This window comes from Bufo gargarizans, chromosome 2 (assembly GCF_014858855.1).
Source record: "Bufo gargarizans isolate SCDJY-AF-19 chromosome 2, ASM1485885v1, whole genome shotgun sequence".
NCBI lineage: Eukaryota > Metazoa > Chordata > Amphibia > Anura > Bufonidae > Bufo > Bufo gargarizans.
Genome location: NC_058081.1, coordinates 53,092,306 through 53,106,755, shown reverse-complemented (window position 1 = coordinate 53,106,755; position 14,450 = coordinate 53,092,306). Strand labels below are relative to the sequence as shown.

At 46.5% G+C, this 14,450-nt stretch overlaps 1 protein-coding gene across 1 annotated transcript in view; it reads right to left on the bottom strand.

The window, feature by feature from the left end:
* Positions 1–5: 5 nt before the first annotated feature.
* DOCK5 (dedicator of cytokinesis 5) overlaps positions 6–14,450 on the bottom strand; it is a gene marked incomplete at its 3' end in the record, with an annotated part of 90,936 nt that continues 76,491 nt past the window's right edge. Inside the window, exons 33-45 of the mRNA XM_044276961.1 lie at positions 13,853–14,007; positions 12,958–13,043; positions 12,671–12,827; positions 11,305–11,345; positions 11,134–11,224; positions 10,899–11,018; positions 10,706–10,795; positions 9,657–9,761; positions 9,364–9,505; positions 3,195–3,276; positions 3,003–3,087; positions 1,177–1,263; positions 6–95 (exon numbers count right to left, since the gene is read on the bottom strand). Coding sequence (XP_044132896.1) covers positions 6–95; positions 1,177–1,263; positions 3,003–3,087; positions 3,195–3,276; positions 9,364–9,505; positions 9,657–9,761; positions 10,706–10,795; positions 10,899–11,018; positions 11,134–11,224; positions 11,305–11,345; positions 12,671–12,827; positions 12,958–13,043; positions 13,853–14,007 — 1,331 coding nt within the window. The remainder of the gene's footprint in view (positions 96–1,176; positions 1,264–3,002; positions 3,088–3,194; positions 3,277–9,363; positions 9,506–9,656; positions 9,762–10,705; positions 10,796–10,898; positions 11,019–11,133; positions 11,225–11,304; positions 11,346–12,670; positions 12,828–12,957; positions 13,044–13,852; positions 14,008–14,450) is intronic.

Sequence of the window (14,450 nt, the reverse complement as noted above, 5' to 3'; positions counted from 1 at the left end):
CTGGGGTCTGCCCGGTGCTGCTGGACCTGGTGACTTATCTTCTCGTTGGTCAGCTCCATGGTCTCAATAGCATTCTGTAACGGACTGATCTCTTCCTGCGGGAACAGATGAATGTTAGTCACCATTATAGCTTACATCGACTATACTGAGAAACAGCGCCACTCCTGTAGGTAGGCTGCCTGTGATATTGCAGCTCAGACTCATCGAGTGTGCAATACCAGGTGCTGCCTGTGGGTAAGAGTGGTGTTGTTTCCGGGGGGGAGGCAGAAATTTCAGTCTAATCTCAGACAAATCTGACAGATTTGAAATACACTTCACCAGGATTTTATGGACATTTCCAACATAACGCGCCTGGTAGTCCTAGAAGAAGGACCATGTGTTAGGCAGCACTGCAGGACTGATGGGAGGCTGATTCTTAGCCTTGGCGCCTGCTAATAGGGAGAAGACCTTTGGTACTTTTCGGAGCTTTCCGACTCTCCACTGATACCATGTTATGTATGTGTTGGAACAATTATCTAGATAATTCTAGACCATTAGGTACACAGCCCCCTCCAAAGTCCAGTTCTGCTTTGTCCACTAGGGTAGAAGGATGTAAAAGCATTACTGCCAAGTGTAAACTATATGGAAGTGAGTGACACCTGGTGGACAAAAAGGAGAATGGCAGCCTTGTGCTTCTGATGACTACATTCTTATTACATGTTAAAGGGGTTGTCCGCTTTTTTGGATTGATGATCGATCTTCTGATTAGGTCATCATTATCAGATCGGCGGGGATCGGGGTGTTTACATCAAGTAAATAGGACAGAGCCGCCCTACTGAATTGAATGGGGATGGAGGACTGCAGACAGGAGGGTGTTTTTATTTATTTATAGGACACACCTTCAAACCACTGGGATTGTTGGCACCTAGGCCGGACAACCCCTTGAAGTAGAAGACGGGCAGCTAGAAGGAGCACTGGAAACAATGAAGAGGCTGCAGCGCTCGCACAAGCACCACGGCTCCTTCAGAGAGCTGATCAGTGGGGGATGCCCAGAGCGGGGTCACTGATCCAATACTGAAGGACTATCCACCCGATATGTGGTTAAAGTGGGCTTCATTTTATAGAACCAACCTAAAGGCACGAAGATAGTACATACAAAACGTACTACAGGATGGCAAAAAACATCATTCCCCTTACCGTCTGTAGGTGCTTTACTTCAAACCACTTCAAGATGCCAGGCAGCTTGTAGGCCGTCGTGAACGTCGTCCTCTCGATCCACATGGTCTGCAGGGTAGAGGCGGAGACCTGGGTGAATCTAGTGTCGGTGGAGTATAATGACCCCTCAGAGGCGTCTCCCCTGATACAAGCTACTAAGGGGGTCTCCCACAAAGGTAGTCGTCTGTAGAGGCTAGTCATGGGGCACTCGTCATAGATGAGGCTTTTCTGGTTGGCACGGTCAATGGGGTCACTCCAGATGGTCGTTGTTATGGGGCTGTGGATGCCATGCGAGGGTGCGGCTCTCAGGGAACATTCACACTGCTGTTTACAGAACCAATTAAAGTCTACGGGGCTATTCACAGCCGTCAAAAAATAGGGCAAGTTCTATTTCGGCAGTTTTCACAGCCAGATGGACTCCAATGAAATCAATAGGCTCGTTTTTAACGCCCTTTTAGCCAGGAATGCAGCCATCTATGGGGCGTTAAAAAAAAACAGGTACACTGTGCAAAAAGTGCCATTTCAGGGGTTAAAATAATAAAAAAAGAATACAAACCTCAACAATTGCATGAGAGGGAGCACTCGCTCTGCACTGGAGGCAGAAGGACCTGACAGTGATGTCACATGATCACGTTGGGAGTGTCAGGTCCTGCTGCCTCCAGTGCAGAGCTAGTGTTCCCTCTCATGCAAGTGTTGATTTTTATTTTGTTTGTTTTTTAAAAGGATCTGTTAGCACTAATGGGGGTGGGGCATTATATATACTGGGGCACTATGTGAGGGCATATATATATATAGTGGGGCACTATGTGGGGGCACATATATACACCGGGGTATTATGTGGAGGCACTTATTTATACTGGGCACTATAGAGGAACACTGGATGTCCAGGGGCACTATGGGGGGCATTATGTATACTGAGGGCACTGCAGGGGTTGGGTTTAAAAAAAAAAAAAAAAAAAAGCCAATGAACTAAGTGCGCTTTTAATGGCCATTAAAAGCGGATGCAAAATGGCGGTTAAAAACAGGTAGACAGTCAAAAAATGGATGCACCCACGGATGCAAAATGGCCTAGAAAAACTGTGTTTCTTTGACAGTGTATCCATTTTTATCTGCGTTGTGTGAATGTTCTCCTAGCTTGTTTAGCTCCCACCTAGTATACATCACGTACAGGGGTCTCTGATAGTCTGTATGTGCCGCACATGCGCTGTTGGGAAATACCAACCAGTGTTGGATGTCAGACACATGAACTACAGCGCAAATGCAAGACGTGGGGTTGTCCCACAAAAAAAAACTAAAAAAACTCTACAATTCTACAAACTAGCATTTGGATCTGAATAGCTTTGTAATTGGATGCAATTAAAAATTTTGTACAGCGAATAAATGATTCAATACAATGTATCTGTATAGCGCCACCTGCTGTTTGTTCTTTTCTTTATTTTTTTTTTTTGTCTACCTCACTGAGGTGGTCGCACATGCTCAGTTCCATCCTTCAACTGCCATCAGCCATATCTACTGTTAAAACTGTGACAGTGAGAAAGGACACGCCCCCTGAACTTACAGCAGAAAGAATACACCCCCTGAGAAAGGTCACGCCCTCTGAGCTGTCAGCTTGATATAAATCTAGCAGAGCAATGAATGTGGAGATCTCTGGATCCATGTGAGGTACAGGGCTGGTTCTAGCTTTGTTAGAAAGAGATTGTCATGTTCTATATGATCTGATTTACATTTTTTACATTAATCATGGATTAACTAATTCAGCTCTGCTACATCTGCATTACATGTATGTGTGAAGACATCAACATGCTTACAGCAAATTCATTGTCCGGATCTTTCTCTCCTCTTCGGAATGGCCGAGAGTAGGAAAAACTGTGCACCTCGTTGAAGCGATAATAACTGCAGGTGAAGAATGAAGAGACATATTACCAGGGCGGCGGTCATACACTACATCCATGCGGAATGATGGCACCATGTGCCCAGGATAATAAGGGACCACTGCCTACCTGAGAATCTGTTCAGGCACCAGCTTGTCCTTATATCGTGGAGGAAGGTTCAGTAATGGTTTCACACTGAAGCATCTCACATCTGTAGAACTTATTTAAGGAAACATAGCAGAATCCTATCTGTCCACAGTCAGCTCTTAAGCTCCCCCTTGTGGCAGATGCAGGCAGTCAGAAATGTATTCTGAAAAGTAAAAGTATTCTTCCTACTTTCCATTGATGTGCCAAATATGTCTCATCAGTGGTGGTCTAAGAAAATGTCCTTCGGGGCCACCTACAAGCCAAGTTCCAAGTGGGTGGTGATGGCGTTCACATCTGTATTTTTATAGAGACAGCTAAAGTGGCTAATCGGTTAGGATAGGTGGTTTCTCCTGGGTAAGGATCCCATAATAGGCTCTTGTCACTACAGCATTGTCACCAGCACTTGGAATTTTTGTGAACATTGCTAGAGATGAGTGAATGTTTAAAAAATTTGATTCGCTGGTTTGCCGAATTTTTTTTTTAAAAAATGCTTCGATCCGAATAAATTTGTGGTGAATTATGGTACGTTAAAAAACGGCTATTTCCTGGCTGCAGAGAGCCCTTATAGTAGTGTAGAACACTGTGCCTTGCAGTAACACGCATAGGGAGTCTGCTGTGGTAGTGAAACAATACTGTGAGTCAGTATGACATGCAGATGACAGCCGTCACTCTTAGAATCACTGCGCACTTCACTTATTTGGGCAGTGACGGGACCAAAACTGGCCAAATAACTCAAGTGTGAACTCAGCCTTACAGGTCAATGTTAGCGCCAAGAAGAAGCGCACTCCTTTTACACCGTCATCAGCTGATTCCACATAGATGTCTACAGAACCTGTTCTAGTAAACGCTTATACAAGTAGAGCCCCCCCGACAGACTAGAGAGGGTGTCAGCAGTAAGTTTGTGTTGACGTCACTGGTTATTTTGCCTTTCCTCTGATCCGTCAGAACAATAACCCCAAATCCTGTCTGATGAGCATCCGCCTTCACTCGGTCAGCATTTGGTCAGTAATCCATCAGTATTGCTAATGCCAAAAAAAAACAAAAAAAAAAAACAGGAGAGGATCCAAAACAGAGATGACACGTGAATAGATTATTTGCATGTCTTCTGTGTTTTGTACCCACTAGTGTTTAGCGAACTTGTGCTTTAAGTTCGGCATCTAAAGTTTGGGTTCGCATTATGGATTCTGAATTGACAGATTAGAAGAAGGGTGAAATAAATGATGATGTCAGCCAGGCCGAAAGGCAAAATAGTGGACCAGTCATGAAGTGGGGAGGGTGGGAACAGCATGAGAAGTCCACTGAGTGACAAGGTGACATAGTGTGGAGGTGGCAGCAGCATCAGGAGACCACAGAGTGACCCGGTAACAGAGTGGGGGGTGGTGGGTGGCAATTCCAGTACCCGCTAATGAAGGTGGCTGAAAGAAGGAGCACTTGGCATCAGATGTGTGGCATCAGGCAGGTGGAAGCAACAGAGTAGTAGATGAGGCAAGTAGTCAGAAGACACCGGTTTCTTTTGTTATAGTGGTGCGGCACCATGGATGATCTAGTCTGATGCATCAGGCATTGGTGGGTGGAAATCCTGGCTGATCCACGCCTGATTCATCTTGACAAAGGTCAGTCTCTCCACATTTTGTGTGGATAGACAAGTTCTCCTTGGGGTAACTATGGCCCCCGCCGCACCAAACACCCGCTCTGATGCCACACTACTGGCCGGGCAGGACAGCTTTTCCAGGGCAAACTCTGTGGGTTGGCAGGGTGCTGTCCAAGTATGCCACCAGCTGCTGGTTCAGGTCCTGCTCCAGGTCTACCTGTTGCTGGTGAGTAGTCTCCTCACTAGGTGGGTGAAGATAGCTGCTCATTAGCGACTGTAGACTCAGGCTGCTGCTGATGGAGCTGGTACTGCTCCTGCCACCCCAACCCTCCCCAGCAGCCATGGCAGTGGAACGTGTGCGCAGAGGGCCCCCCCGGTCAAACCTGCGAGCGGATGAACGCTGGCGCAGATAGGCAGCAGCCAACTGACTACATAGGATGTCTCTGTATTAGTTCAGTTTGTCCTACCCTCTGTGGGTGTAAAAAAGGCCCCCATTCTGGACCAGTAGCAAGGGTCCAACAAGGTGGAGAGCCAGAAATCACCCCTCTGCCAAATGGTGACAATTCGGCTGTCAATACGCAAACAAGTGAGCATGCATCGGGCCATTTGTGCAAATGACTCGGAGGGACTCCCTGCCTCCATCTCCACTGCATACTGCCATGGTGTGTCCTCTGTCTCGTCTTCCTCATCACCCTGTAGCTCCTCTGGGTGCTCCTGCTTCTCCTCGCCTGTCATCTGACTAGAAAAACCATCCATTTCACTACACATTGCCTGTGCTCCAACGTCCTTCTCCTCTTCCAGTTCAGCCCCCACAGGGCTCATGTGGCCATGAGATCTAGGCACCACGTCTCCAGTCCCCTCACCAGCCATTGTTACCAGCATCTGTTCCAGGACATGAAGCAGTGGAATGATGTTGTTCATCCTGTAGTCCTGGCGACTGACAAATAACGTGGCGTCATCAAAGGGCCAGAGCAAACGGCAGGTGTCACGTATGAGCTGCCACTGGCTGACATCGAAGTTACACAGGGGAGTACTCCTGTCCGCTTGCATCATCAAGAAATTGTTTATGGCCTTTCTCTGTTCGTATAGTCGGTCCAACATATGGAGGGTGGAATTCCAACGGGTGGAAACGTTGCATATCAGCCTATGTTAGGAGATGCTTTTCTGCCGCTGCAGCTCAAGGAGGGTGTGCTTTGCGGTGTACGAGTGGATGAAGTGCATGCAAAATTTCCTGGCCATTTTTAGGATGTCATGCAGATGGGTGGACATATTTAGGATGTCATGCAGATGGGTGACTTCAGGAACCGCTTGACAACCAGATTGAACACGTCTGCCATGCAGGGCTCATGGCTCAGCCCTCCTTATTGCAGCGCCGACACCATGTTCTTCCCGTTGTCGGTCACCATTGTTCTGATTTTCATTTGTCGCGGAGAAAGCCAGGATTCGATTTCTTGATGAAGGACTTGGAGCAATTCCTCCCCTGTGTGACGTTCGCCCAGGAAAACGAGGTGCAGAACAGCGTGACACCGCCGTGCCCTGCACATGTGGTATTCTGGAGGGGCACTGTGAATTGTCCCTGCAGTGGAGGCTGAGGAAATGGTAGAGGATGAGGAGGTAGAGGCAGACATTGTCGCAGGACCAACTGAGTGATAACGTGGAGGTGGAAGCGAGGTCGTCTGGCCAAGTTGCTGGTGTGGCTGTGCAGGAACCACATTCACCCAGTGGGCCGTAAAGGACATGTATCGTCCCTGACTGTAGTTACAGCTCCACACGTCGGCGCTGCCGTGCACTTTGGCAGATACCGAAAGGCTCAAGGACTGGCCCACCTTCTGTTCTATATATTTGTGCAGGGCTGGTACTGCCTTTTTTCGCAAAGAATTGATGACTTGGGACTCTCCACCTCGGCTCTGAAAGGTGCAGAGTCCACCACTTGGAAAGGGAGCGACTGCAGCACCAGCAACTTGGCCAGGAGCACGTTTATCTTCTGAGCCATTGGATGAGTGCACGCATACTGCTGTCTATTGACAATCACTTCGGTGAGCGATTGCTGATGGAATGACTGATGAGGAGTAGGAGCACCTGGACCAGCAGAAGGGAATGACAGACAGCTCCCTTCGGCTGAGGTGGTGGAGCCTTGACTGGCTGAAACCGGGTGCGTGCCACTGGGTGATGCAGCGGTCGCTGCGGCAGGCTGGACCACCACATCGGAGCCACGGTTCTCCCAGGCCACTTTATGGTGACGTTGCATATGTTGACGCAGGGCCGTGGTGCCAACATTGGCACCCTGACCACGCTTCATCTTCTGCCCACATATTCTCATGTTGACCTCCTCCGGCGGCTTCACAAAAAACTGCCACACCGTCGAGTACCCGATTTCCCCCCCCCAACAGTCTGCACTGACTGACTGCTACCGCCGCTGCCTCAGTGAACCCCTGCACGACTGCTGCCCAGGCAGGTAGGTTTGCTGGCTTAGCCGCTGCCTCATGGGCAAGCTGCCACCCTCTTCTCCTGATAATGATGAAGACCCTTCTGCACCCGGCTCCCAAGTGCAATCGGCTTCATCATCATTGAGTAGTGTCTGCACATTACTGATGTCCTCCTCAACGGAGGAAGTGGCAGATGTCTCCTTTGGCTGGGCAGTAGCTGCTGACTGTCCTCTAGTAGCTCGACCTCGCTGAAAAGTGGAGCTGAGCCCACAGCATGTGGTACTTCTCGCTGTGAGGGCAGGGTTGAGGACAGGTGAGGGCACAGGGCCTGCTCCCGGGCCATGCCAACTAAGGGTTGTGCCTGACGAGCCGACCGACTGTTGGCTGGGGGTGTCTGACGTCACTTGGGATGACATGGATGACCGAGTTAACCAATCAAAAACCGCAGGGTTGCTGGTCAAGACACGACCGATAGATGACACCAGGAGCTCAGGCCTCTCGCTGCCATGCCCCCTTACTCTGCTGCGACCTCTGCTTGCGCCTGAATTATTTAGGACTCTGCAACTCCTCTGTGCATGGCCTCGCACTTGTCTGTCTGACATACTTGTAGCTAAACTAAACAAATTAAACGGAAATAAAAACACCCCTAAAAGCGACAAATATATAATTTTTTTTTTACTGAAATAGGCCAGTAAACACTTTCACTAATTAACTGCAGCAGTGTACTGAGAATATATTTTTCTGGTTGGACTGAAATACGCCCCTATATGCTTTCACCAGAAATAACTGCAGAAGTGAAATGCGTATATATTTTTCTTGTCGTACTGAATAAGATACTAAGATGTAAGCCACTAAAGACTTTTCAACATAACACTTGCAGCCCAATAACAAAAACTGGAATGACAGATGTCTAATGACTATTTGGATCCCCAAATAATCTTTCCCTGCACTTTTAAATCACTTTCCTATCACTGTCCCTAGCGCCTTCTGACGTCTCTCCCTGCACTAAGATGCTGTGAAATGATTCCTCCCTATCCTTTCCCTGCCCTTAGAAATCGTTTTTTCTGTCCTTTTTTTCCACAGTCGTTTTTCCAATTGCTGTCCCTGGCGCCTTCACACGTCTCTCATTGCACTCTGAACACTGGAAATGTCTGACTAAGATGGCTGCCGTATTTATAGGGCTGTGACATCACAGGGCTGGCTGCTGATTGGCTGCATGCATGTCAATCTGGGTGATCCCGCCTTCCCAGAGTTCCTTGCCCCATGTCCTCAGTCCTCACATGTGTAGCCGCCATTTTAGGAAAATTGCGATTCGTTACCACGAAGCGCAAGGAAATTCGCATTTCGCATTCACTTTGTCAGCTTTGATTCGCTCGTCTCTAAACATTACCATCAATTGTTTTTATTAGTAAATGGCTTTGCGTTGTTAAAGGGGCACTCCACACTGCACAATTCCTTTTTATTAGACGGGATTGTGCAGCTGATCACATGATCTCCTGCTGCAGAGATCCCCAGCGATCAGCTGTAATGGCAGCAAGTGATCAATTTCCCCTGCAGCGCCATCACAGGCAAAATGAAGCATTACATGGTTTCCATTTAAAGCAGGATCAACCACTATTAAACCAGTCATAATGCCTCATAGGGCTGACCCTGCTTATAAGGATATAGTACCTTCCTTCCTGCAATCTGTTGCTGCTTTTTGAGAAAAATATACAAATTGGAGCTTAAGTGCACTGAGGGTGGGCCCTAGCCACTCTGTGCACCCTAACTCCTCCATTTTGTTTCCCAACTCCACCTGGATGCCTGGCCCTGTAAATGACGCACAGGGGGGAGAGTCCATGGAAGCAGAGTGGAGAAGCTAAAATGTACTGAAGACTAGGACCCGCCCTCAGTGCACTTAAACTCTAATTAGCATATTTTAAAAAACAAACACTTATTTCTCCTAAATACAGCAGTGGATCGGGGGAAGAAAGGTATGGTTTTATTCTGCAGGATCAGCCCTAGTAGGTATTATGGTTGGTTTAATAAGATTGATCCTGCTGACAATGGGCGTGCCATGTCCTCTGGAGATTTCCCAAATGGGTATTAAAAAGAAGTAAGAGACGTAAGATTGGGGACCTTGGAATTAGGATACATTGCTTGGGCGAGTTTCTGATGTCATCCCCCGGCGGGGAGCTGCTGGAGAGCTTCTCTGCATTAGGAAATTGTGTCAAAAGCCAAAGGTTAAAATCTTCAAGTCGTTCGTACTCCTTTCCCCTGTATACGAAAATCTTGTTCTGTAGGACACGCAAAGTATGAAAACGCTTCATCACGTGATGGAGAAGGTCAAGGAGAAAAAGGTGGAAAGGAGGAATAATGGAGAACAGAACGAGAGGAAAGGAAACCAGAAGAGAAGAGCACATCTGAATAATGGAGTGCGGGACTTACCCGCAGGAAAGAAGGGAACCCATGGCCATAGTATCCCACAGCAAAGTACTCCGGCTGTAACCGCAAGGAGCGCATGATGTTCTGGTAGAAACCAGCCTGCTTGTTCTGAGAAGACAGAGAGGACAATGATGACGGAGATATGGAGCGAATGGATGCAGCGGAAGCAGACCTAGAGGTGATTATTTACATGTAGCCTGTCCATGGCTGATTATATCGGAGCTGTATCACATATGTACTCTGAAAGGATCCACCGGATGTGCACCTGGCATGTGTGTAGCTTAAATTTAGCTGTCACATGGGCGGCCAGCCAGGTCCTACTGGGTCAGTATATGGAACCTAGAGCCCTGAACTACTTCACAAAGCTGCTACAATTGTATCCAACTGTAGCTTGGACTCCTTTACATTTTATCTACACTGATACAATGTTCTACAATTACATGAAGACCATTCATATTCTATATAATATAATGATGGTTACAGTCCAGAAGAATAGGATCTCATATTCCCCAAAAATGTATATGTAAAGGGGTTGTCTTCATAAGACACAGAGAGAGGTGGAAAGCTAGACAGAGAGATCTTCACCTGGTGGTAGCCTCAAACTGTTCAATCAGTGCTTTTTTCATTATAACATTTTCCCCAGGTGGTAGCCTCAAATTGTCCAATTAGTGCTTTTTTATAATAAGATTTCCCCAGGTGATAGCCTCAAACTGTCCAATCAGTGCGTTTTCATAATAAGATTTCCCGAGGTGGTAGCCTCAAACTGTTCAATCAGTGCGTTTTCATAATAAGATTTCCCCAGGTGGTAGCCTCAAACTGTCCAATCAGTGCTTTTTAATAATCAGATCTCCCCCTGGCAGTAGCCTCAAACTGTTCATACCGGAATAATTTTTTTATTTTATTCGGCCAATCTCACCCGAAATTCGCTCAGCTCTACTGCAGAACCTTTCATGATATACTCTATATAAATGGATTGGTCTATCTATATGTTTCACTGCATGTGTCATTAGTACATGTGTGACGCCAGGCACAAGCTTCATAGACTTCATTACCAGCAGGACGCTGAGGGGCTCATAGTGGAAGATCTGGTTTTCGTACATCTCTATAAGCTCCTTGCTGCGTATGATCGCCTGCTCCCACACCTGTAGTAGACCAGAGAATAGTATTACAGGCGAGGAAAGGGCGCTAATGCACAGGTTATGGTATTACACAAGCCTACGAAGAAGCAGGAGGCATCTGACTTACCTTGCCTTTATCGAAGAAGGATATAATCTCCAGGTACAGCCTTTCCTTCAGCTCCTGCTGTGTGTACACTGTGTAACTGTCTCGCTGCAGCAAGTGAGGTGCACATGGCTTATCTGACCACTAGAGGGCGACAACACGGCCTGATCAAGCGCTCTGAGCGATACATATTTGTGGACTATGCCACAGTGGCAGTCCCATAATGTAAAGGACCATGTAGACGGTGTAGAGCCCTCACCTGTAGCAGCTCGGCATGGAGTAGCAGGGTGTATGCCGCCTCTGTGTAATTCTCCTTGTTGAGGTGCAGATCTCTGAGTTTGTACACGTACCTGCAGGACAATAAAATTGTAGCATCAACTATACAAAGGATATGGCGTCACACCTGACCACCCCCACGTCTCATATTTACCGGATATAAATATCCTCCCTCTTCTTCTCTTTATAAAAGTTCTGTACAAGAGAAATGATGAAAAGGAAAATCCAGATTTAATTATGGAGACAAACTGACTCGAATACACAACAGAACGGACACCTCGAGTATGGACCTTCTCTATAGGTATGAAGGTCTTACTGCACATTCTGTGGACTGTGTACAGAGATCGGTGTAAAGTCCACTGAGGACTTAACCATACAGTCCCCAAGATATCAGTGTGATGGCAAGTGCAGGACTCCCATCTTTACACACGGTAAAGAAATACAGAATTAAAACAGTGAGTGTGGTCTCAGGAGGCCCAGGCCACCACGTCTGGCACACAATGGCCTGACACCGTCATCTGGAAGTCAAGAGGTCCGAGAAGGCCTGCCCAGAGTGACACTTGGAAGTATACTGTGGTCTAAATGTCCTTTTGTTTGGTTTCAAGTCTTACAATTAAGGGGTCTGGGCTTTTATAATTTAGGGTTCTGATCTGGGGCCTGGTATCTACAAATTTAAAGGTCTGGGGTCTGAAAAATGTAAGTGCTGGTCTTGGGTCTATTCATTTGAGGGACTGGGATCTAATTATTTAGAGTTCTGGTAACTTAGGGAGCTGAGTCTGTCTGATAATGTAGGCGTCTGGTCCGGCATCTGGAAATTTAAGGGTCTATTCTGGGGTCTAATAACTTAGGGGTCAGGTCTGCAATATGATCATTTAGGATTCTGGGATCTGATAAAATAGATGTCTGGTGTCTGATAGTTTATGGTTCTGATAATTTAGGGATATGGTCTGGGGTCTGATAACTTAGGGGTCTGGTCTAGGGTTTGGTAATTTAAGTGTCTGGGGTCTGATAATTTAGGTGCCTATGATCTGATAACTTAAGGGTCTGGTCTGGGGTCTGATAATTTAGGTGCCTATGATCTGATAACTTAAGGGTCTGGTCTGGGGTCTGATAAATTACCAAACCTCAGGCCAAACCCTGAAATTAAGGGTCTGGTCTGTGTTCAGATAATCTAGGGGTCTTGTCTGATAATTTAGGGGTCTGGACTGGGATCTGATAACTTAGGGGTTTGGTAATTTAGAGGTCTAATAATTTAGGGTTCTGAGATCTAATAACTTCTAACACACCAGTGCTTAACGGCTTGTAACATTACTAAACCAGTATGGGTGTGGGCTCACTTGGCGGCCTGGTTGAATTTTTTTTTTAAGTCTCATCAGCAAATGTTGCTCTTGCCTTTCCTTCCACATGGAGCAGGTACACGCATACAGGTTATGCCCTTGACATTTTACATAACAAACTGAGCAGTTTCAGGGAATGTAGCCTGTGTGGATACAGATAGTGGTGTGAGGGAACATTCCTACCAGCAGGTTTACTGTACAGCTCATGCGGTTCTCCTCACTCTCATCATTGGCAATTGTTCGGTAATCGAGGAGATTCTCCAGCAGGCTGCTGACCAGGACCGTGAAGACCTCCCCAGAACTGGAGAGATACTTGTGTTTCCTGCAGTGCTCCAACAAGCTGAGGACAAACATCAGACAGGAGGTTATAATGAATGGAGAAGGAGGTGGACATTAGGCCACTATGAGGTCCTTGACAACCTTCCAATCTGTTATGACACCAGGTGGATTTCACAGGGCAGTAAACTCACAGTTTCTCCAGAAGATCTTTGTACGGTCTGTCTCCTCGTCCTCCTTCTACCTCCTGATCCAGACGTGTGATCAGCTCATTCTCAAACTACAGAACAAAGATAGGTCAACTAAGATTAAAGGTGACCCCACACATTAGGCTGACTGATGGGTTGTCTTTAAAGGGAATCAGTCACCCTTATTTTGGACCATTACCTACAGTAATACATGAGTAGTCCTACAGATATGGATTTCCGATCAGTATTTTTTATATATCCATCTGCTCAGCTCCTCCTGCTCTATAACATGCTGCCTGTCGATGAAACTGTATTTTCATAACAGGTTCCCTATAAGTGATACAATTATTTTTGTTTCCACTAGGGGGAGCTGACACCTTACTGTTTTTACTATAGCGTTAAATTGCACGCAATCAGAATTTTATCATATTTAATAGGACAGAGCACTGATCGAAAGGGAATGTGTCATCAGAAAATGACCTATTGTTTAAATCAAGTTTTTATGTTTAACATATTTTTTTTTTGAAATTTTGTCGTTTTTTTTTATTTCCAATTTCACTGTCTACATTTTTTTAAATCCTAAAATAATTGCAGTTTTCGCATAGTCAAGTGGGCCTAAAAATATGTCAAGGCGTCCAGTTCTGCACAGATCAGTTCTCAGCAGTCATCTTATTATGATTACAGGCAGGATTACAATGAAAGGTTACACACACACGGCCCATGGTGGCTGATAAATGCTGTTAAAGGGAAAGTGTCACCTATATTTTTTCTGCCAGTTAAAGAGGACCTTTCATGGGTTTGTAGTAAGTGAGAGATATATTTATTCTGGTTTCACCATGCTGAGATGGATCCGGTCATACATCTGTTAGGTCTATCTGGTGGAGGCTCCTGCGCCACTTACCATATGGAAATGACCGCTGCCACTGAAGTTGTGTTCGTGCTGCATCATGTCAAAGAAGATGGGGATTGTTGCCTTACGTAGATCTGGTTCTGGGGTGAGGGTCACCTCAAGGATTGGTCCCACCATGGAAGGAATGAACTTAATCTTGTGAGGTCCTGCATGAAGAATACAACAGTTTTACAAGCAAGCAAATGTCTGTGTATTCTGTTCTAAGGGAAATCGGAGATCTCCACTTGACTTGATGGAGACTTGAGGCTATGGATTGTTATGGCACCTTTCTTTCAGGAGCAGCGCCACTCCGGTCCTGGTATTGATAGGCCAGCTCCATTGACGTGAACGGTGCTGACCTGCAATACCCTACACAACCTGAGGACAGGTGTGGTGCTGTTTTGAGAAGGTTGCGCAATGATTGCCTGAAATTTTGTAGCAAGTGCCTTAAAGGGAGAGTGTCTCATCTCAGACAATGATGGCATCTCGCTAGGATATGCCATCAATGTCAGACAGGTGCAGGTCCAGAACTCCAGGACAGGCCCCATCGAAATGAAGGAACGCAAGCGCAGCCCCCCTAATTGACTTCCATGTGAATTCTGCATATAGC